General features: G+C 38.5%; 1 protein-coding gene across 1 annotated transcript in view; it reads right to left on the reverse strand.

The window, feature by feature from the left end:
* The window catches only part of ctnna2 (catenin (cadherin-associated protein), alpha 2), a 337,796-nt gene that overhangs the window by 234,935 nt on the left and 77,547 nt on the right, over positions 1-25,314 (reverse strand). The window contains exon 7 of the mRNA XM_065958018.1: positions 4,796-4,999. Coding sequence (XP_065814090.1) covers positions 4,796-4,999 — 204 coding nt within the window. The remainder of the gene's footprint in view (positions 1-4,795; positions 5,000-25,314) is intronic.

A 25,314-nucleotide genomic window follows, 5' to 3' on the forward strand; every position in this document is an offset into this window, starting at 1 on the left:
TTATATTTGTTGACTAACTTTGAGTTGGAGTTACTGTACAATCAGGAACGACTTTGTCAGAGTGGCGGCTGAAATCGTTTTGTCTCGGGGGATTTTTTTCTCTGGATGAATCAGTGGCAACCAATATTTCAAACAAATACATTTTTAGGACTGGAACTACATCTTCTGAATCACATCACTGTAATTCATCATCCTAAATATATCTTGTTTGTTTAGCACTTTTTATCAAGATTTGAATTTGAGTTCAGGCTCTTTGATTTTTTGTTTTTTTAATATAGAATAATAATACACTAAATTCAGCAAATGTTGTTTTTTGCTCAGGGTTTTGTGGATAATTTCTCAAAATTCATACAATGTTTTTTTCAAAACTGCAAAAACAAACAAAAACATTTTTCATGTTGCACGCAGATAATGAGATGACTCATACATCCCACTGTGCCTAATCCCTGCCATTTGCCATTTGAAAGTGTTTCATATTTTTCTAGGAATGGAGTAAACATTTAGAAAGCTAAATCACAGCAAAGGTCAAAGTGGTGCATAAAGGAACATGATTTACATTTGACCACAAGTCACCCCTGAAACTTTAGATTTTTGTTTCCCTCAAGGAAAGCAAAGTAATGCAATACAATGACAGAAAGTATTCATAAAACTGCAGTCCTTGGAGCGAAGGTATCTTGTGTTAAAGTCACTCACAGCAGCTTTTGAAGTTTGTCAAATGTTTGCTCTGCTTTTTCTCAGGATTGCTGCCTTTACCTTGGACAAAGCAGTGCCATGTACATTTATGTTATACATCTTGATGATGAGTCATTAAAAAACACACTTTGTAAACAGGCTGGGTAAGAATATCTTTCTCCTTGTCTCTTGGTTGTTGATTTGGTCTCATTGGGTATGCTGAGCTGAGGGGTGGAAGCATTTTGTTCTTTGTGTCTCTGTGATTTACTCTCTGTTCTCTGCTTGGACAGCCAGGGGCTGTCAGCAATCTCCCAGCTGTAGCCTCTAAAACACAACTCATGGGCCTAATGAACCAAGGCACGATTACTTTAGCAAAGAGCTGCCATGCCTTAAGAGGGGGAAAGGACATGGAGAGTATTCATAAAGATGGCACATGATGCTATTTTCTCCCCAAGAATAGTTGAAAGGAGAAGATCTCTGTGGATCTCATGTCATGTTCTGAGAAAGGCATGGCTAAACTCTTTTCTGAATGAAAGAGCCAGAATTCAATTTCACAACACAGGACCGCAACAGCGTCTCCCTGCTACATTCAACTTAAATATTTTAGACATGCCTTCACAGATTTGAAAGACTGAATCCCACCCATTGTCCTTAATTTGTTTTAAATATTTAGCATCATCATTCAAAAGTTACACAAATGAAACAAAAGGATTTATAATCTTCATAGAAAAGAAAATATAGGAGCGCCGATAGCCTATTGGTTATGTCGCCTGCCCTTATGTATGGAGGCTATAGTCCTTGTTGCAGCGGCTGTGGGTTCAAGTCCGACTTCTGCCCTTTGCTGCATGTCATCCCCCACCCTCTCCTCCCAACATGACTTGTCTCTCTTTAACTTTTCTATCCAAAAAAAAGACAAGACAAAAAAAAAAGACAAGAATACCAAAAAATAACTCATATTCTCTAATCATGAGAATATCTGCAAACCCTTTGTCTGTCAGCTGTGTGTAACACAGCAGAAAAGTTAATGCAGACACACTCTTAGAACAGCCTTTACCTATGGATAACAACATGAATGCAGAATGCTACTCTTGGCTGTTCCACTGTTTATATTCTAGTAAAAACCGAAGAGGATCTCTAATCTAAAATGTGCCCTTATCTAATAGCCCCTCATTGTTTCCCATCTCCTTTATGAGCACCCATGCCACAACAAATGCACATTATGAAGTTGAAGATTATAGAGTAATGCAGAGGGCCTATTGCCAGCAGGAGGACTGATACTGTTGAGATCAATAGAAAGAAGGCTTGCCAACTGCTCGATGACCACAAATGACACTTAATACATTCAGGATTGACCCTTAGTGCAGTGTCAGCAGGTCGCACGCACAAAGCCCAGTGGATTATTATGACGATATATTTTTGGTCAATGAACGGATGTAAAATTACAGGTTAAATATCAAAGTTTATCTAAGGTTGTTTCTAATAGGATTTACCCCTCCCCACACCCCCAAAAAAAGCTTCTTAGGGAGCTGCTTCTTTGGCTGGCTGAGATTTTCACTAAAGTAAATAACTAAGGAGGACTAAAAGTACCTGCTTTCAAGGAGAAATACAGCCCTCTAAAGACACTTGGGTTCCCTCCTCGAGACAGTGGCAGTTATGATGATGCACTCAAACTCAACTTTTTAAATCCACCACAAATAATCGTATACAAAGCATCTACTATACACCTGAAAATAGGACAAGAGAACATATTTAGAGTTAATCCCTTAAGCACTATACAGTATTACTTAAATACTAACAGTTCATGAGCTTCTTCTTCCACAGATGACTGCCACGTCAGGCTGCAACATCCCATGTTAACTCTGAGTCCCAGTTAGAACACATGGGTTAAAATACATGGGTCATTTTCAACACAGCAATAACTCAGCAACACAGCAAAGGCTCATTAGGGGTTATCTGAGAACTCAGACTGTGTCCCACTGTGGAAGTTATAGGCTCTGCCTTCTTCATGATGTATGGCTCTGTTTAGGGCACCTGAGGGGCTGCCATGTTGATCGTATCTCAGTGGTAACTTTATAAACCCATTGCAAGGAAAACGGTGCACAAGGAAAATAAGATGTCAAAGTTTGGATAACATCCAGACTGTTTTTAAAGCAGCAGGATGCACAGGGAAAAAAATGTGTATTTATTATTACAATCATTGTAGGTGTTTGTGCTGTTTTGCCACCACTACAACTATTATTTGTACTATTACATTATAGAGGTAGAATTCTTTCAAAGCACCCTTTCTATATGCAATGACGATGATGTTATCCTCTTGAGTGCAAAGTATTTCAGCAACGGTAATAGAGAAGGAAATCACTTCTTTCTCTCTTTAGGAACAATGAAAGGGCTTCTCCTTCTCATCATGCATGTAATTTACTCAGCCATTAATCTTAAGTGCCTGTAGTTGAGCAACATGTATGGCTATATAAGTGCTTTATAAAATTGTGCAGGGTTATTTAAACAAGCTATTAACCCTTTTTTTTTTTTTTATTAGATTTTTCCTAATTCACTGATCACATCTTTATTGTCCAGGTACAACGTTTAGAAGCACCTACGCTGGTATGTCTGTGTATACAACAAACTGCTGAATATGCAGGCAAGTCAGCAGACATCAATATTTAAGTATTATGTTCACAATCAGATAAGGACAGGTTAAAATGCAAATAGTGAGCAAGGGAAGATCAGGGGGGTTCTTTTTTCTTCTTGGGGCTAATACGCTGCACATCGAAATGTCTTCACTCATCTTCGCAGACTAATGCAGGAACACTTAAAACACATGCTGTTTAAAGACGATATAAGGAGACCAGATACTTGAAGATTTGACATTGAACATTTAAAAATCTTAAATGGCACAATCACAAAGTCAAGCACAAAGAGCTAAGTCGTGCGTGCAAATTCAATGCCAGCCAATCCAAAAGCCCTTTTTTCACTCATACAGACACAGCTCACACATCTCACAGTGCATTATGCACAAAAGGGTCTGTGGCAGTAGAATATAAATTGGATGTGTGTGATGATTAATTATTGTCTCAGCCAGTCTCATAACCTTTAAACACCTGCGCAAATCACAGGCAAGCGCATGATCAAAATGGCTCTGAAAATGAAGAGGAAAGAGTCCAGACAGGTTTCCTCCAGACAAAGAAATATTGTTTTTGCTTGTTTGTTTATAGTCCAAAAAAGCACATGTAATAAAAACCAATAGACAAAAATCAATTAATATGCCTCTACTACGTCCTCTAGCAGGCTCTGAGAATGGGATTTGGTGCTTTTTTATTCTGTGAATCAGAATTTTCACAAAGTTTTTTTTTTTAAAGCAATTTTGTTAGTTGCATTATTTTGTTTACCTCAATTTGTTTGTTGTCAGTCAATAAGCTATTATTATGTAGGGCTAAAAAAAGATTGATCTATTCTCAACACATCTTGAAGCTGATTTTAAACAAATTGATTCAATGTGTTTGCAGAAGAAAAAGTCCCATACCTCCAACAAGACAACCAAATCATATTGGTTGAATTATGCTGAGATGGACTTACAAGTCACCATCCATCCATCTATTATCTATACCGCTTTTCCTGTTCAGGGTCGCAGGGAGCTGGAACTGTTCCCAGCTGGACTGGACTGTGTGTCTGTCAATCACAGGGCTGACATATAGAGACAGACAAGCAGTCACACTCACATTCACACCTTCATGTTATTTTTAGTCAATTAACCTAACCAGCATGTCTTTGGACTGTGGGAGGAAGCCGGAATACTTGGAGAGAACCCATGCATGCACGGGGAGAACATGCAAACTCCACACAGAGAGGCCCTTTCCGACAGGGATTTGAACCTCCTCACTGTGAGGCGACATAGCGCGCACCACCGTGCAGCCGCCTTTACAAGTTTCATGAGGGCATACAGTTCTCAAAACAAAAGGTAGTGAAAAAAGGACAAACTTGGGAATGTGTTGAGGAATAAATGTAGTCAGGATTAAGCTGAGTGTGTCTTAGTCCATGTTGTTTGTGCTTAAGTAGGTGAAAAAAAAATAAACACGTGCACAGTTGCATTTAGCTCATATGTATAAAATTAATAGAGAAAACTCACATTGTTCATGTACTCGCTCAACAAGTCTTGAAGGGCCTGTCGAACAGCGTTGCACTCAGCCACGATGCGTTCACGGCGGTCGTCACGTGTGCATGAAGAGTCGGCCATCAGTGCAGCTCCACTGATGATGCTCTCCAAGCGTTCCTCCAGAGAGGGCCGGAAACGAGCCTCACTGAACGTTAGCGGGTCCAGGATGATCTTGTTCTGGAGGGCAAACAAAGAAAGTAAGGAAGGTCAGGAGATAAACACAAAAGCATCTGGGCTGAAGCATGCACTAATGAGGGCCACACTGAGACTCTGTGTCCTGGAATAAACGGAAATTCATATTTTCAGGAAATGTTAGTCTGAGAGAAAGACCTACTTTGTCCGTGATTTATTGGGTTGGTTATTTAAAGGTGGGGGGATGGATCTTTGGTTTATATATTTGCACATGTGTTGTAGTCTGGTATGTGGTTAATGAGGGTCTCCTGTGTGTGCAAACAAAGTACAGCAATGTACCCACAAACAAAGCGAAGCAGTGGTTGGACCATCAGGGCTAGAAAGGCCTTCTCTGCTGGTCCAAACACTGTCAGTTTATCTTAGTATCATAGCTGCTCTCGCCCTCAGTTGCGTTGCTTTCGGTGCAGATCATTTTATTGAAAGTTTTTATCCAATCAGATTTTGCCACTGTGTTGTCTCAAAGGTCAAAAAAATCTGCCCTGAGGCACTCATGCCCTGAGAACTCATCTCATAGAATTATGAAAATATGTGTTCAGAGACAGCCCTGACTTCGAATTGCCGCATCTCTGGACATTTTCAAAAAACTTCTCAAACACCATCTATTCACCAAAGCATTCAGCCTAGCTAATACCCATCCCCCTCCCCATTGAGTGTGTCTGTGTGCATGTGTTTTTTGCTGTCTCCTTTTTACCATTGTGAAGCGGCATTGGGTTCCTTGAAAGGCACTATATAAACCCAAGTTATTATTGTTATTATTATTATATGAAAAAATAAAAAGACAAGTATGGATGAACAAACTCTCAGGGTTTGTTTTTTTTAAAGAAAACCTTCTGATTAGAAATGTTCACTTGTATAGAACGTATAAGAATAAAAAACAAACATAGATTTCAAGGGTACATACACGTAAGTTTAAAATAAGTTGCATTTGCTACAGGAGCATAAACACATCCCTGTCTGTTTTAAGACTTTGGCAACAACAAGATTTGACAAAGTTTGTTTACAGAGGTTTAGATGTACTGAAGTGCAAAACAAACAACTACCATAAAGACAGGTAACACCAGGAGTGCATTCAGAAGGTGAAACACAGGGTCGCTTGAGCTGAACAGAACAAATTCAAAGTGATATTCCACCTAAAATTACTCTGGGCATTAAACACCCACTCCCTGTGCATTTGGAAGATTCTGGGCCGTCTGAGCTAACAACTAGAGCAGAGAGAAAAAAGGGTGGCCATAATGTTTATTACAGCTCTTCCAGCTCTGGTAATTCATGTCTCTCTTTATCTTGGACTGCTTAAGTACAGTGTGAACCCACATGGAGGTGCCCCCCCCCTCCACTGGGTATTGTTAGATCATCTTGTGTTCTTTGGTTTTTGTGAGTTGCACAAGTGTGTTTGTAGAATTCAGAAAGTATAGTGCATGTTGTTTTTTTTTAATACTGATATACAGCGCAAGATTGTAATTTACGTACTTTCAGCTTTAATGGTAAATGCAGCTGGTGCCATTCACAGCGTGTTCTGCAAGAAGGCAGAAAGATCACTCTGTAATGTCACTTTTATTTACAAGCCACTGTTACTGGTAAGTTGAGCGAATTCACCCGTCACTGCAAAAAAAAAAAAACGGCCGTCTTTGGAGGGTGACGGGTTCTAATTTCCAACTCTGGAGTGCAAATGTGTGTCTGCGTGTGCGGGTGTGACTTATACACCTATTTTTTTCCCGTAGACTTCTTTAACTATGAGGTGAAAACTGAAATGATGCCATTTAATGTAATCAGATTATCTCCATTTGTTTCATTTTGGGAGCAAGGAAAACCTATGAATCAGTAAAAAGAAACACTGATTCCTAAATCCGAACAACAACTGGTGCTTCCAAATTTCCTACATGTGTTTACTCATATCCCTAACATCTATTCCCATGAGAATATTTAACTAACAGCCGTTTGAGTTCACTCTTTCCATCGTCGGGTTCAACAAAAAACAATTAAAGAAGTGCTTTTGATGCTTGAGCGCGCAGCCCATCCAAAGTTGCATCTCAGTGTCAACTAAGCTGTAAATAAACAAAACATTCATCAATTAGTCTGAAAAGCCTCGAGGTGGAGCTCTGTGGAATACATGACGAGCTGTGCAAGTGTTGGGGAAATAATACAGAGCAAAGGTGCAGTGTTTGGTCTCTCCCCCTTAGCCGGTTTAATCCTGGGGCAGGGTGGCAGACTGTCAAATGATGCGTATTAACATGCGAGGTGAGAGAGTGCGAGCCTAACCTACTTTTCATCTACAGCTGGCAGGAAAGTGCAGTAAACACAAGGTTGTGTAATAAAAAAAATGTAAAAAGAGAGAAGGGGTAGGGAGAGAGAGAGAGATGGAGAGAGAGAGTTTGGGGATACAAAAAAAATAAAATAAAAAAGAAAGTAAGTTGGGAAGTCTGAAGGGGGAAAAAATCAGACTACAAATATTCTGAAATGGAAACGAGTCAATTTGGGCTCTAATTTAAAAAAAAAGGAAAAAAAGCAAGATGTGAAGGAAGATATCCTCTAAAAAAGTGGCCTCAGGACGTTATATAGCATTACTTGTACAAAGATTCTGATATGTATTACAAGATACTGGCATTGTTGACATTAAGTTATATCCTGTAATACACCCCAATGACTTGGGCTTTTTTTATTATTATTTATAGGCCATAAGAAATACATCTTTTGAGTATTTCCTGACATTTCATTCCATTAATCCCCTCTAGCTTTTATTTAAGATTGGTAGAGCAGGAGTAGATCAATGTGCAGAAACAGATTTTGATTAATATGTTGTCTAAAAGCCCTGGATGCAAACATTAGGGGATGAAAGCATATATTCAAAAAACTGCTGTTGCAATAATCGATACGCCAGTGGATTAATTTATGTTTTTCTTAACACTGAAAAGTGCGGGGCCTTTCATTTTGTTTCTTTGACTTGTTTTCTCACCGCCTGCTCTTAAAACGACTTCTGTAGTGTTTTCACATTAGACTTGTACAGATGTGAAATGAAGGGGGATGTAGATGAGAGGTGTATTAGATCTACCCTGTCTATGTACTAGAAACAAATAGTCTTTATTCATCTTTCGTCTGACTCTAAATAAGCGCCATGAAAGCGTAATTCATGTTTAGTTTGAGGAATGTTTTTGTGTTGCTCATAACAACAAATACTGTTTGCTTTTTTAGTTTAACTTTCTGATGTAAAGCGTACAGAGTACAGCTTAGCGCTGACTAAACACGTCTACATGAATCAGACATAGTTCACATTAAAATCGCTTAAATGCAACCTGTATGTCAAAATGTTTCAAACCTTTTAATGCTGAAAAAAAGTCAAGAAAAAAAGGAAAAGTGTGATCAGCATGTTGCTTTGGACGTCAACAACTACCTTACTGCCTCATTTGATCACATTTAGTTCATGTTTTTCTTAGATTAGAGCAGTGGTTCTCAAGTGGTGGGTCAGAACTCAAAAGTGGGTCACAGAACATTTTCCATGGGGTCATTTTTCATGTTTAGTACAGTTCCTGGTCCAAATTGCCTTTTCACTTTGTGTGTTTTATGTATTGTCTGTGTTGTATTAAGTACAAATAAAGTAACCTGAACCTGAACATGAACAAACTGCACAATCTTTTCTTTAATAAATCTGATTGATGGAAAAATATCTGAAATTTGGGTCGCGATTGAATCACGATGGATCCTGAGACTAGCCTACTTTAGAACCACTGGTTGGGAGGATTGTTTCTTTTGTATTGATCCTTGTCATGGTGTGGAAGCATCTCATCAGTAGAAGTAAGGTCCAACCCATCGAATATGGATGTAATAATCACATTAACATTTTTGAGGCCAAATTATTTTTGGGCTTTTTGTGCCTTTGATGGATAGATAGGACAGTGGATAGAGTCGGAAATCAGGGAGAGAGAGTGGGGAACGACATGCGGGAAAGAAGCCACAGGTGGGATGTGAACCCGGGCAGCCCGCTTTGAGACTACAGCCTCCATACATGGGGCGCACGCACATTTGAGGCCAAATTAAACATGATAAAATGTGACTGAATGAAAATGCACATCAAGCTCCATTAAAAACCGAACACAAGGCAGTTTACCTCCAATTTTCTTTGAGGTAAAAAAAACAAGGATCCGTTAGTCCTTGTTTCTAGCTTTGTTGCGAAATTGCTTTCTTTATGTTGACGTCTACATCTGAAATTAGAGCTTTACGAAGGGATAGAGAGACAATAGAGCTCAACACACCGTGGATCTCAACAAAGAAGGATTCAAAGAAGAAAAGAACATCAAGGGAAACTGAGAACATTCCTTTGCTGTACTCGATTGTTATTCCGCTCAGGGTGTCAGGTTGCAATTATCATTGGGAGTTGGGAATAGGCAGAGTAGAAAGAGTGGCAAATGCTCGGTTGACAAAGGCTGAGAGGTTTTCAAGGTAATTGACACTGGCTGAAGACGTCCTCCAAGAGGCTCACAGACGTGACTGGTTTTGTTAGTTCCTTCAACGAGTTTTGCGGCATTCGACTCATTTTTTAAAGGCTTTTTGCTGTCATTGAACTCGTTAACTACTTTTCCACCAAAACCATAAGTAAAAAAGTACAGACGTGCACATGAAAATATTGCCATATTTTTAAGAAGCGTAAGAAAATGGACATAACCAAAGCATATCAAATCTAAAGTAGCACCATGGATCAGGCTATGACCTCAATGCAATAAACTAAGGGACCTCACATTGTCGTTTTTCTTAAAAGATGACTCATCCATTCAATTGTATTACAACCAAAATCACCCGTTCAAATTCTACATGAGGATTTTTCATTTAAACTCCTTCTGCTCTTCTAACTGTTCACAAAGCAGAGTCAGCTTCTGAGCAGTGTGACTGACAAATGGGGATTTAGTGTATTGTTTGAGGATAATTCAGCAGAGCATATATGCTGACACTGACTTTTGAAACCTTTCAAAGCAGCAAATCAAAACCCTAACAGTTCAAAACCTCTTAAATAAAAGAGTACATTTATCTTAGCAGAATGCCAGGTTAAACTTAGTTTGCTTTTTTTTTTTTAAATACATTATGCAGCTAAGTGAAATGTACTCCAACAAAACGGCAGCCAGTCTGTGATTCTCGAATGGATTAAGGAAAGATACATTGTACTTTAGAGCAGTTGGGACGTATTGTACCTGCAGGCTGATGAAAGAGTTAAGTTACTTTCCTGAATTCTAGGCCAGGCTTTAAGCTTCAATGTGAATGTTGATTTTGACAGTGTATCATGACCAGAGGCAGCCTTATGTGTGCCCCACAAAGACTGAGGTCATTAGTTTGGCCCCACTTTGGGGCATTAACTAGTGAGACAGGGCACATGTCACATCAGTGCATCTCATTTGAGCCTTCCAGGACTTTCTAATATTTGATGGCAACTGTTTTGTCTAAGAGTGAAGTTAAACAAAGTCTTGAGCGTAGAACTGGATGGCCTCTAGTAGCCCCATTCCAGAGTTCAAGGGCTGTTTGGTTGTGACTTTTACTCTGTTTGACAAAGCTCTGCCTACACTGGCCCTGGGGGGGGCATTAGTCATAACCCACTCCCTGATTGATTAACCTAATGAAGAGGGCCTGACTCAGTGTTAAGAGTTTGGACTTCTATTGTGACACATTGGAAGGCAACTACAACATCTCTAACAAGGGCTATTTATGTGGGTGAGTAGACTTTAAAACTTCAAAGGGTTAACTACATAGTGTATTTTTACATTGTAAATTTTTGGTTAATGTCCATAACTTGGTGTTATGCTTTTTAAACCTAGTATAGTGCTGTACCTTAAAGATAAATAAGTAACATATGCACATATATGCACACGTACCCTGGTCTTGTAGTACACTAAATATTTCAAGCTTGTGCCTTCACTTTATATTGTTAAGTAAGCTAAACAGGGTAGTGTTGAATCTTTCATATGCAAAAACAGTAGGACACCAGTAAAGTAAAACAACATCAGAAAGCCCTGTTAACACAGTTTCATAAAGAACTGGAGTAAGGTTGAGTGAAAACGGGAAGAAAATAGTAATCGCTCGGGAAGAAAAGAGTAATCGCACAACATCTGACTCTTTCAGAATTTCTTTCTTGAGAAATGAAGAAAACAAGAACCAAAAATCACTGTTGAAGACATTTAAACCCAACAGCAGATGAAAATACATTTCAGTAGATTATTGTTTTCATCAGCATCAAAAACTAATTTCTTAAATTATTACATTTTCCATTGTGACTTAATAGGATTGAACCAAAACTTCCCTCAAGTCCCAATCATTCCACAAATCACCTCAATAAAGGAAAAAAAAGCCAATGTACTCGCTAAGGCCAAATTAAAATGGTAATAAATGTGTTTTGGTTCAATACTTAATGGAGAATAATAGGACCAAAACCAGCGTAAATATAATGTATTTGATTAACTCAACAGTGTAATTAATCAAACCAAAAAATAATTCAAGCACAGACAAGCCTTAATAATTAATCTGCAATTCCCTGAGGGAACCTTCCCAATGGATTAATAAAGTTCCTATCTAACTATCCATCTATCTATGTAATAAAACAAATATAATCAACCAGTGCGGTGTAAAAATGGGACCCCACTGGACCTGTCAATTAGAAGGCAACAGTGTCCTCTAATGCAGTCCATCGGTGATGGAAAAAAACACAGCATGTACTACGCTTAAACATGAAAGTTCACGTTTTCTTTGGCTTGGTTGGTATCACATTTTTCAAAAGAGACTGTTGTTGGTGATGATCACTTTTGCATTTAGAGGCATTAGTATTCATTTAAAACTAAGTACAGTAGTAGTGTGTGATCATTTAAATAGGAGTAACATTAACATGTATATGTAAATAAGCTTATTGACAGGTGTCATTGTGATAGCTGAGTAAAAAGATAATTCAAAAACAAAAAAAGCACATTTCCTCAGAGCTTCAAAATCTAACAGGAGAAAAAGAACAGGAGTATAAAATAAAAAAAACAACTACTACAAATGTAGTCTCCTACACTGTACAGCAGTTTGACCCCTCAGGAAATAAGAAGCTTCACTTTGGGGAAGGATGTTCATGCCTGTAATTGTCTTGCTTAGCTCCATACAAGACTATATGAATTATTAAGTTAAGTGGTATTGTCGTTTTTTTTTTTTTGTTGCAGCTTCATGTTGTGTCATAAACATGCACTGACTTGGAATGTAGTAAAATGTCCTCTGACTGGTGAATATACCACACAAACATCACATTAAAAATCAAAAAGTCAAACATTCTTTAATATTTAATGAAGTCGGGGGAAAAGAAGGGCAAATTGGAGCAGAAAAAGGAAAAGACACATGAATTAGTAAAATGGTGTAACCAACAGGAAATCAAGCTAAAAGCGCAGCGGTGCTAAAATAGTGAGTGCATGCCCCGTTGAGTTTACTGGGTCCAGTTTGAATACATTTTCACCTATAACCACGACCAACTCAAACTTGTGCACTGACACAGAGTTATTGAGGATAATTTGGAACATAAACAAGACTGGAATTACTGTACACATGTTAATTAGAACTGCACTTTGAACAGAGACAAAAAGCCGTCCCGACTGCCAACAGGGACGAGTTCAGTCAACAATCTGACTCTATTCTCCAGATGTCGTCAGCGTGTTTGTGGAATTACACTATATGAATATTTTGTTTGTTGTTATTTGAGTTGTTTATTTGGAGATGAGGTGAAAGAGAGGGTGACAAATAGAGAAAGCTAGATAAATGCAAAGAAGCAAAAAGTGCCCACACAAAAACATATAGACAATTCTCCCTGGAAAGGACATCTTGATTAATGATTTAACTCTTATTTTAATTGAGACATATTTAAATGTGACCCATCTCATGTCTGACATCTGAAATCCTCACTCGTCTACATCTGCGTATACTTTTGCTACAATCAACAGTTTCACATAACATCAACAAGTTCTGTTCTCTGTGGGAAAGCCCTCTTAAAATATGCCTGAAACTAGTCGAATGCACAATGTTTGAATGTTTTTTTATATATATTTGGAGTCGTCAACATTCCCTTTTCAGTAACTCTATGCCAGTCTCATCACAAGTATACCCCTTTCCCCCTGGGTTTGCACCACTTGACATCTAGTTGCTTTTCCCATCTTTCTTTTACCGTCTCATAAAGTTTGCTTTTTGCGTTTGCTCAAAAAGTAAAACATTGAAAGTAGACAAAATGACATGTATATATATGTGTGTGTGTGTTTTTCCATCTTCCTAATTCAGCCATAATGCTCAAAGGAAATCCAAGAAATAAAAGCTTGTCTGCATCTCAGCTTTGTTACCATGGCAAACCTCTGAAACACTGCATCACATAGTGATCGATTCAGAAAACCAGTACTTTTTGGTTCTCGTCCGTGATTGGCCATTAAGCTCCAGGACAAACGGTGCTCCTATGGGTGTTTACGTGAACAGTCCCTCATATTCAATGCAGAGCTTTCCATGAGCGCTGGCTGTCGGCCAACCAGCAGACTATTCTTGCTATTACACTTGGCTTCTTATTTTTTTTATTGTTGAGTCTGATTAAATAGTCTGGATTAACAAGTTGAAGCTCACTTTTCCTGTACACTTTAAAAGCAAGCCCCTCGGTTTTCAATCAATACACGAGCACCAGAAGGACATCTTTCTGTCTGTCGACCCTGCCCTTGTGTGCGCCGAGGGCTCAGCTTAGGACACTTCAGCGTTCGATAAATATCAGCAAAATAATTAAAGAAAAGAAGAAGAACTGCGGTTAACTGCACAGAGGCACAGAGGTCTCATCTTACTTCAGGTGGCTTCAGAAAACACAGGAGGCACCTGCGTGACACATGCATAATAAGCATTAAAAACTTTTTTTCCCAATACCCTTCACAGATGTGTACGTGCCTGATGAATCAACACATCAGTGATTTACCTTTATACATCACTTCACATCTGTCCAGGTAAAATGATAAAGTGGTGATTGTTATCAAAGATTGATTTTCTGCTCCTAATAATACTGGGGATCAGACGATGCCTCTTCAACCTGCAGAGGATCGTTCAGACAGCTGTCACTCAGTTTGTCTATAAGCAGAGACATGCTGTTCATTAACTGCAGGGATTTACCTGAGGGTTGTTACCTTCAGACTTACATCAGACTTCAGGATTTAACGACTGGTTTCTCGTGTCACGTCTGTCCATCTGTCCACATGGGATCAGAGGAGAGCAATATCTCTTGATAGCCTATTCTTAAGTTAATATTCAGCACCCTGACATGTTTGATCTCAGTAAAATGACCTCACAATCACACATCAGCATTTTACTGCATGGTAGAAAAGGTCAGACGTACCCTGAGATTCATATACTACACACTGTACAAACAACAAGGCGTTGTATGCTACTGCATTTGTATGCTACTGCAAGAATTTCCAAGGTTATTTGTGGATTGATTTGAAAAAGGCATATATTTCCATAGTGGATCAACATAAACTAAAGTAATTGGAAATGCAAATGGTTCTTTGAAACGTAAACATGAAACTGAATCGCATTATTGGGATGAAAAGTGAAGTTATATTTTTCATGTTTCATGCTTTTCATGTGACTTTTGTAAATGAGGTTTAATTTGCTGGAAAGTATTTAATTCAGGTGTCCAAGTAGTAAACAGAATTATCTCATGAGATTGTCATGTCTTTATAGTGTATTCTTGATGTCTTCATTTTTTGTAGCAAATAATGAAGAGAAGGATCAATAAGAGTAAAGATAAGTATCAGTATCAATTCTGGTATTGATCAAATCCAAAGGATACCAATCTCTAACCATACAACAGTAAGAGTAAAGCCTTTCCTAGTCTGTCTTTCAGGCGCACTTAAGAAGCAACCGAGGGTCACTTGTCTTTAAACAAATGTAATTGCGTGCTATATGATGAAAAGGCAATCACCAAAACGATCTACTCTGTACTAATATGATGCTCAGGATACTGAAGGTAAGATATTGCTCGATTTGAAAACTGTGTTGGTTAAATTATGAGAGTGTTCTCAAATGTTTATTAATGCAGCAGATGCACACAGACAGAGTCATAAATCAAACTGTACAGTAGCATAATAAGGCCAACAAGGCTCCTCTCTTGCCCAGGTATACTAGCTGGAATAGTGCCCAGACTCTCTGCCAGTAGATGGGGAATGTAGACCCATAGTAAACTAGGAGGGGGGGGGGGGGGGGGGGGGGAGAGAGCAATGGGTGGAGGATTGAGGGGGAAACGGTTGATGGCATAGGAGTTTTGGATTTTTTAATTTCACCTTTTGATCTAAAGAAAAATAGACACAAAACGAGGCATCTAGTTTAAAATGTCAGTTTGATGTACTGAACATATTTATCAGAATGCTCCTTACCCCCATTTCCCTCAGATTTACTCACAAATATTGTATTAAACTAGGTATTACATTTTCAATGACCCTGTTAAAGCTTTTAAACAACATTCCCCTCTACTCCCAAAAAAGAACAAACTGCTCTTTAATTGCTTTTCCATGGAGTTAGAACCATTTTCTTACCATCCTTGTGTCTCTGCCTCTTAGTTAATATCAACGTCCTGGTTTATGTTTATGAGGCTGTCTGTCAACCAGTCATCCTCGCTGACGGGTATTTAATGAGCTCAACTGTATCATCTCTTTGCTGTCATTTAATTGAATGTCACTTCCCCTTCCACAACCCCAACAATGGTCTCAAAGACTTATCTATGGGTGCCTGAGAGGGATCTCTGACATAGATGTAATTTATTTATTTATTTATTTTTGGGCCAACGTTTTACAGCTTGAGAATATCCAAATGCATTGTTCTTACTTTTGGTGTTTATCTTCAATTACTTGGGTTAGTTCTGTTTAGTTGTTTAAGTTTTTAGTAAACATATTTATCTTCAAATTAAAACTAGTCAACAAACATTTTGGGATTCCAGGCATGCATACTGTGTATACATAAATACACATGCATTTTCCCATTTTCCACAATATCACAGTTTGGGATCAATAAAATGTATCCCAAACAGCTGCCCATCCATCCGTCCATCCATCCGTCCTTCCATACGTCCGTCTATCCATATCCCTCATGAAGACAGTCAATGTTTTCATGTTTAGAAAAAAATGTATCCTTTAATGTGATATTAAGATTGTAACTAAATCCACTCATCAAAATTCAGGTTTTAGTGTGTACTATTAAGTTTTCTTGTTTGATTAAAATGAGTTGTTGTGACCCTGCATATGTAAGTAACAGAACAAATATGAAATAGTCTTACAGTTGACAGCAGTGTCAAATAGTTAAAAAAAGGATACCATATGGGGGTCATCAGCAAAGTCACATCTGACGTCTTACCCGCTTATCTCACTTGATGCGTTTGAGAGATAGGTGGAATCAATGTTTCTGGAAGTCAGTGTGTGCTTTGCGATTCAGTTAATCAAGTATTGGCAAGTTACAGAAAACAACAACCAATTTAAAGGATATTGGAACAACTAGCCAAACTTATGTCAGACATTTAAGAACATTTAGTGTAACTTTTATATCTGTTTTAGTTTTAAGTATAGGACTTATTATACCCCCGTGTTTTTTATCTGTTTTGATCAAGATCTACCATGTTATTTAAAGCAGCCTCACAGAAGACAAATGTGTAACAGCTATTAACTTCGACACTGATACCAATCTCAGTGTTTCTTGTCCTTAAGAGGGACTCATTGTTGGAAGTGGTGGTGATTATGTTTGCCTTCCAAAAACAGCAAACAAAACACAAAGCAATCAAAGACAAGGACAAAAACTGCGAACCAATCAGTCGTGTGAGATTCTGCAAAAGTGCTGGAGGAGAAGAGACGATTAACTGACCTCTAGCTCTGGTAAAGTGAGTCTGTTACCCATAACATCTTGCTACAGAGGTACCCCCCCCCCCATACATTCAGAGCCAATCTCAAAATACCTGTGACAGTGCCCTTCACTGTAAAGCTGGGGCCAAGAAGTCAGTAAGTGAACGCAGTGATAAGACCAAACCTGCCAGACACGGGCTGCCTTCACAGAAAGAGCATCAGGAAAAGAAAAGATGGTGATATAATATTGCATTTTCTATAATCTCATTTAATGGTGTGACAGACCTTTCTCGGCCCATCCACACCTGCGAAAAAGAACACCTAGGTTGCTCTTCACACTTCAACTACTGAGGGGAATTTCCGACCATATCTCTATTCATCAGCAAAGGGAGAAAGTGTGCTGAAAAAACTTGCAGTTTTGCGGACCATTTCTGTGTGTCTGGGATGAAGCTCGCTGAAGCTGCAACATCTGTTGGGCCATCATTTCAGATCGTTGGTAGCTCTGAAGACATATTTAGCTTTGATTTTAAGGTTCCTGCTTTTGCTTAGTAACTAGATGAATATCCAAATGAGTTTTGAATATGCAATAGACAGGAAAATATTTCACAGTCTATTGCTGACTGAGATATTCAGCTGAAACATGATTTATGCCAAAAAATGCAGGAATTATTATATATGTATGTAGGCACTTCAGGCACAGCTCTGTCAGAGGGATAACTTGAGCAGTAAAGTAAATTTCTTGCCACAATTAACAACTACAATCAAGATTGGAAATCTACATTAAACCCTGGGAAAATTCACCTAAAACAAATATAATTCATAATAATATAATATAGAATAATATAAAAAAAAAGTATCACATTGGCTGTTTTATTATGTATCCTTTTTCTTTGCTTATGTCTCAGTTTTGCACACATGCAGTTGTTTAGTCACTGTACTTGCATGACATTACCCCCCTGCAGCCACAGGCCATCTCAGTGCTGGTGTTAACTCCAGGCTGCAAGTCTGAGGGGAACATTAGAGGGGATTGCATGATCTAGGACTAAAAGAAGAATCCCCTAGCTGAGTGCAGGACACGAAACAGGCAGATGTTAAAGCCTGAGCTCTTGCGCTGTGGTGATGCCTATATAGGGGCCATAGAAAATTCAGCCATAGAGTGCAGAGAGAGTGGCAGTTTATTCCTGGCTGTGGCCCTGAAACCCCATGGAGCTGTCATGGCTGTGAGAAGTAATAGTCCAGGTATAGGAACATACCAGGAAAACTCTGGGAGATTGCCTTTTTACCTACTACAAACTAGCTTCCCACTTGCACAGTAGAGTAGTAGCAACATGCATTACACCTCAAAGGTAAAAAAGACTTAAGCTCAAACATTGCAACAAAGGTTAACAAGAGGGGGTTATTAGCACAACCAAGGTGTACCTGCTAATCTCAATTTATCACCAACTGTTTAATGCAGGAAGAATGAAAACTAAATGTAATAAATAATAGCAGGGGTATGAATGTGCATTAACCTTTAAGTGTATCTCCATTTGTGCTTTCTTTGCTTCGTAGGGTTAAAGAGTAGAAGAAGAAGAAGAAAAAAGGACCTTTACTAATAACTGAATGAGAGTTCAAGCAGACCTCGGACTCTCTACAGCAGTGCTTCTAACTGATACTCCTGTGTCTTTATAAAGACCAATCACAACACTGCAAGGCGTCTTAACGTTGGGAGTGACAGGAAGACATTTCACTGCACAGTAGACACACGCTGTGGACTATTTATCTCCTGTAGTTCTATCAGACAACGCAGGCATAGTAAAAAAAAAAAGATAAGGGGATTTAAGAGTCAATAAAGCGGCTGCAGTACTACTGTGTGAATAGCTGACAGACAGTTATGGGTTAAGGGATCAAATATTGATTTATCTCTGTGTTGGTCTTTGGCTCTTTGATGGCATCTTGGTGGGTTGGTCTTACGAAGTTCCAAGATGGTTGCATCAGATATTCTTGTTTTAAAATTTGCATAATTATAACATAAGTGTTTACCAAGTGGAGATAAAATCATCACTGAATAAAAAGAACACCATATGGACTTCTTCACATGAAGATTTTAGTCATTGCATATGTAGTGACTTTCAATAAAGGTGTGTGTGTGTGTGTGTGGGGGGGGGGGGGGGGATAGCTACTTTGGAAATAGCTTGTCGTATAGATACTTGGTGAAAGTCTCGTCAGATTGTAATATGATGTATTCCACTTGTGAATAATATGTAATAAATACTGCAGCCAGTTAGTCAGTGCTAAGGCAAACAAATGCTCTTGTGTTCGTGCTACTGTAATAAATTATAGAGATATTATCTGTCACAATATTATTATATTGTTATTTTTAATGTTCTTGGATGGTTCATCATACACCCAGACTAATAATACGAAACCTGTCTGTCTTCAATCATGAGTATGTGACAGCTGTTCAGCATGGAATTCATCGGAGGGCTTTCTCATTTTATAGATGAGTCCACCTGCATTTTTTTCCCGTGCCTTCTCTTTGCACAATTAATAAAAAGGGGTTAACCAGGAAGGAGAGGGCGAGAGGGAGAATGTGAATGCAACTGACACACAGAGAGAGAGGAAGAGAGAGAGAGAGAGTTAGAGAGAGGAAGAGAGGCAGAACGTGCAACAGACAGAGAGAGAGAGAGAGAGGAAGAGAGAGGAAGAGAGGCAGAACGTGCAACAGACAACAGACTGTGAGTGAGACACAGTCATGTCAGAGTAAGCAGGCTAAAGGTTTTTACTAGCAAGCCTCAGGGCAGCCTGGCAATCTGTAGTACCAGAACTTTTCCTGGTGGGTTGCCAACCTCTGGGCTTGCATTGAGAGAACGAACAGGAATAAGAAGAGATTGAATCTGGACCAGGGTTAGAGTTAGCTGTTTGATTCGTCACCAGACAGGTGTCAATCACTTTAAATGAGTTTCTTAATCTCTGTCTGCAGGAACATTTTCATTGCATTCTGTCACTGGTGCTTCTGCATCAACGTCTTCTGTTTTCTGCTCATGATATGATATGACATGAGTACAATTGCTGCCGCTGGATACAATAATTTATATTTTATATGTTTTTTATACTGTATGTCAGTGACTTCTAACCTTAAGTTGTTAATTACAGTTGTTAAGGGGTCGTGAGAATTTGTGAAGTAGCTCAACTATTTATTAAAGGTATATGTATCTCTGTATGAAGGCAACTGTAACATCCGATCACTATTTGTTGCAATTTAGTAAGAATTAAAACAAAACTAGAAAACAAGAGACCACAGGAGTCTAAATAGTAAGCTAGAAGAAGAAGTTCAAATGATAGGCAAGTAAAGACTCAACGGCTAAATAGAAAAAAAAAGAACAGCTTAGCTCAGTACACTAATAAACCTTTGAAGTAGGATAAAAGTTGCTTAAGTCATGGAAGAATTATTGAAACAACCAAAGCAATGGCTAAAAAAGCTGAAGTTGTGACTAAAAGGTTAAAAGATTTGATAAGCCATTGAACTAGTTAGCTAAATAATGGACAAACTATGTAATTAAGAAGCGTAATCAATGGGTAAATAGTTGAAATATTACGCTAAAGGAAGAGATTAACAGGTAATAGTATGCTTGGGTAATGATTGCATGGCTGGAAAAAGAATAAACCAGAGTAATGTATACATGTTGAAAATAGGTAGCTATGGCAATGGTAAAAATGGTTGAAATAGTAAACTTGAAGCTACTGTAAGAAACTGTCATTCTCTGTTGTCAACGGTAACCACTGTGGCAAAGCAGAACCTCTTATCTCTTTCTTGTTGTTGTCCCTTTAAAACTATAAGTACTATTACAAAATGGAAAAGAAGTCTTCCTGGTAGCAAAGGTATCAGTCAAATCCTAAACAAAAACTGTTCTGGCAAAATCTGCTAACCTCCCTTTCTGACAATGACCCAGCAGCTAAAAGCATTACAAATGACTGTGTCGTAATAATCCATCCACTGATGGTCCTGGTTGGACATGTTGGTCATATAACGGCCTCAGTATTAATTTCAGTCTATTTTGTAAAAGCTAAAAACCTTCTCACGGGAGCTTTGAGTAATGGTGGTAGTACTTTCACTAACCATTATACATAATTCTATAAAAAGAATAACAATACCTACTTTTATGGGTCATATTGGTACTGATGCATCACACTGCACCATACAGTATATGTGTTATATATATATATATATATATATATATATATATATATTTCTAATGTAGGCATTTTTTAAAGTCAAATAAAGCTATCTGAACCCCTGACAATATAAAAGCAGGCATCACACTGTCAGGAGAATACCACACTAGCTGTTAAGACTTGAAAAAGTATCAGGAGGCCCTGTCCAGTTTTCTTTAGAGCAGACAAAAATATACATATCTGCCATAATTGAAAACCTAGCAGGCACATGGGGGACTTGTCTCTATTTGAATATGAATGTACTTCTCATTTCATTTTCTCCTTTTTTCAAACCCTGTCTGGCAAAATGATAACCCCAAACCTCACTCACTGTCATCACTTCAATAGAAATCATTCTGCTAGACACTGCCTCCGTCACTGCCGATGTCCCAACCCCCTTCACTCTCTTTCGCTTTGGTCCAAATCAGATGTTTTTTTAAATCAGCACTTCATATCATGACCTCCAGTACTTCAAAACCACATATACTGTATAGCAAGAAATCTGGAAGATGTGTGTTGTCAACATATCTGTAAAGAAAGCCAATGGAAGAATCCATATTTCTTCCAACATTAAGTTAATTGTCATAGTATTGGACAACATAGTAATGGGTCAATACAAAATTCCATAATAACTTTGCTGGAAAAATAAAAACTTAAAAGAATCGTCAGACTAAACCAAAAAAGTCTGAGCCTTAGAAAGTGAAAAAAGTCTAATCATTCAGTTTCATACCCCAATAATCCATCACAACTGTCTAGTACTGAACAGCCTATCTGAGCGGTAATAAACCACAGGATAACCTGAATGTCAAACTTTGCTGTGTTTAAAGGGGGCTTTGGATGTGACCTACAGCGAGTGTAACAACATCGTTCTTGCTAAAAAATGGGTTTAAGTTTTTCCATTTGATTAAGTACTCTCATAGATGTTATCTTTTGGGTTTACTGGAAAAGGTCTTCAAATTTGTACTGCGTTAGTTTCTGTTTAATGGGCATTCCTGAGACTTAAAGGAGCAATATGTAAGATATCTACTGATTTCTACTTAAACCATAATGACCTTACTACAGTATATCATCAGACATTAAGGAAACATGCTATGTTGAAGTGATGGCTTCTCTGACAACAATGCAGCAGCCAGTATGTGATCCTTCTAAGTTTTGATTCCGGTCCAGAATGCTCTGTATTTGTCTTGGCTAGAGAAGGTAGGCAGTTTTAAGGCACCCCCACACAGCTGTTTTAGACACCTATGGGTTTGCCAGGAAAACAGCAAACCAATAGGTATTGCAGCAATGGAAGCGGGCAAGTGGTAAAACTAGGATAAATATTGGAGGTGATTTTGAAAATTGGAAAGGTAGGAGCGCAGAAAGGGTTCATGACCAATGCAGAGCTGGCTAAACACTGAAGCTTCAATGCATGTGAAATGGCAACCCGCATGCCCAATAACTCTAGGGATGGAGGTGCGAAGGGATGTTTTAAATTTAGACTGCAGGACCAATTTCAGATGCTATGTCTCCGAGTTACATATTGCTCCTTTAAGGTTGAGTAAACAGAAATGAAAAATATAATGTGAAACTATCGTATGTTTTGTTTGTCTGAGGTTATATGCTAATTAAGAATACACAAATAAGCAATGAGAAGCTGTACAATTTCAAAATGTGTGAAAGTATGTTTAAAAAATGATGGCACTTTGGGAACTGTTGTGAAGTCAATTATTTATTCTCATATCATTTATTCATTATTGTGAGTTTTTTTTTTCATTTTTTCTTTTCTTCTGAAAGACATTTGGATTCTTCAACGGAACTTTCTGTAGAAACCTCAGGATTTCACTGGCTATTATTAAAAATCCAACAAAGCAGCGAAGCACAACCTAACCTCTGGAAAGTTGTTGTTTTTTTCCTTTAGTACATGACTGTCAAACATCATTCAAGTTCTTGCTTTGGGACGATAGCTTGTAGCTCTGTATCTGTCCGATGTGTTTTGGAAGGGGGAGAAAAACATTCATTCATATACAGGAAGTGAACGGTATCTGCTCAATCCCCATAGAACAAGCCCCCTTCACTCAGCCTGCGTTCAGAACATCAGAGGACCCTTACTGCTCTTTCACAGTTCAGTCAAAGCCGTTACTGACAGATCAGACTGGTATAAGAGATCAAAAGCACATGATTGTTTGTTCTTTCTGCTCTCTTTTCTTTATTGCATTTACTTTTTTTTCTTTTGCTCAATTGAATCTATACCACGCCAACAGCATATCTATCTGTTCTTTTGTTCTTTTCTCTTCTCCGTTGGTGTATGTGTTAAGCCATTTGTTGCTTTCATATTGTGATATTGGATTTTGCAGCTTTTACAACAAAGGCCATTTTAAAATCCCATTCAGGTTTAGTGTGGCTTTTAAGGTATCATGTGGTATTTATGACTCTTAGTAGTACCATGGTGCAGTTTCTTTTTCTTTTTTTTGCATCAATACATCTGTATGTGTTTCTATAAGACGCTGTAATGCACAGATCTGCTTGAGACAAGGGTAAAAAATGGTTTTCTACCTCTTGTTTGTTTACAATGCTTAATTGAATCAAAAATGATTCTTTAATGTTCTTTTCTTTTCAAGAGCTCCCAGCATCCTTTGTATTGTTAAATTAAGTGTGATACAACAGTGGAGAACAAATGTTGAAATAGCAGACAGCGAGGCAGCAGCACAGCATGAAACGTGTCATTTGTAATACCAGAGTGAACCAGATCACCCCCCATTGAACTTGTATTTAATAGAATTAGGGGTGGATGCAAAAGGAAGCACAAAAGAACTTGTCTGGCAAGGAATTTTGCAAACAACATTTTCTACATCACTCACTTTCTTGTTTGCAAAGCATGCAAAGCTTTAGATCAGTGACACAGCACACTGCAGATTGCATGATGGTCTTCAACTCGAGACTCACGGGCATTTGATGTTCAGTAGTTTGTTTGGGTTTCACATGATTTGCTAAATGAAAAGGGATGTATGAGCAGAGCATCCACTGGTGATTTTTGCAGCTGGGTATTTACCTCAGTGTGGAGAGGCAGTAGGGATGGCGAGCAGGCTGCCAGTGGTCTTGGCAAGGAAGGAAGGAAGGGAGGATCATTTTCACAAGTTTCTCATTTAACTGCTGCAGCTTTTTGCAAGATACAGAAGAAGCACACAACCTTCAGCCAACACTTATTTTGCAATTGGATGCCATTGAGGCTGAAAGTGAGAGAACAACTGTGCAAAACGGTGACGTACACACTGCCAACGCTTTAGTAGGCACCATTACAGGATCCGAAAGACTGGAAAAGGGATAAAGGCGAAAGATGTGGAACTAACAAGATGAAGACATAATGCAGAGGAAAGCACGAGTGTGAAAGAGAGCAGTCAGTTCCATTGCTGTGAGAGAAGTCTTGACAATGAAAGATGTACTGATGAGAGGAGAGGCATCATCTGACTCTAAGCCAAGATATCATAAAAGGAGTATTATCTTCTCAACCTGCAGTTTAAAAAGAAAATATCACATGAACTTAATGTTAAAAGCTTGAAATTATCAAAACAAGAGGTAATTGAGAATTTACAATTGATATATCTGGGTAATGGGAATTCATCCAAGTCCTTCAGGGATATTCATGTTTTTGGTTGCTGTTTTCCTCTGATGTGGAGGACTGCTTTAACGTTATAAAAAAACGTCCAAAACTTAATTCAATCAGACCAACTTGCAGTCTTATGTGATGGGAGAACAAAAAAACAACCAGAAAAGAACTAACTTCGGTTAGGGTCTGGGAGAGCTAGGCTCAGGATCATTGCTACATGCCGGCGTACTTACCGCCACAGAACACTCTATTATCTCAAAATGACAGCTAAATTGGCCTGTCAACAAAGCTACACTCATCTAAGCAACTTCACTGGTGCATTAGTGCTTCTTCCAAATGTAGATCAGGGATATGGGGCATCTCTTCCATTCTGGGACCCACAGGGGGAAATTAGAGAGTTTCTGAGTGCTGCGCTATTCAAACAGCAGGGCCTTGCCATTGGTTGGTTTCCCTTGCCTATTGGAATCCTAGTCTGACTGCTTACTTAAATATTTTTTTTATGACTGCCTAAAGTTAAAGTGGAAAACAAGAAAGTAAAGTGAATCAGGGGAACAAAGTCATGCTAAAGAATAGTTGCACATTTTTAATAATAATAGTAAATAATTGTTTTGGCTGCTTCAACCTAACCTCTAGTGAAACATTATTATGTTATGTTATGTTATAAAGCACCAGTTCTGGGGGGCGCC

The sequence above is a fragment of the Labrus bergylta genome, chromosome 1 (genome assembly GCF_963930695.1).
Source record: "Labrus bergylta chromosome 1, fLabBer1.1, whole genome shotgun sequence".
In the NCBI taxonomy this organism is placed as follows: domain Eukaryota; kingdom Metazoa; phylum Chordata; class Actinopteri; order Labriformes; family Labridae; genus Labrus; species Labrus bergylta.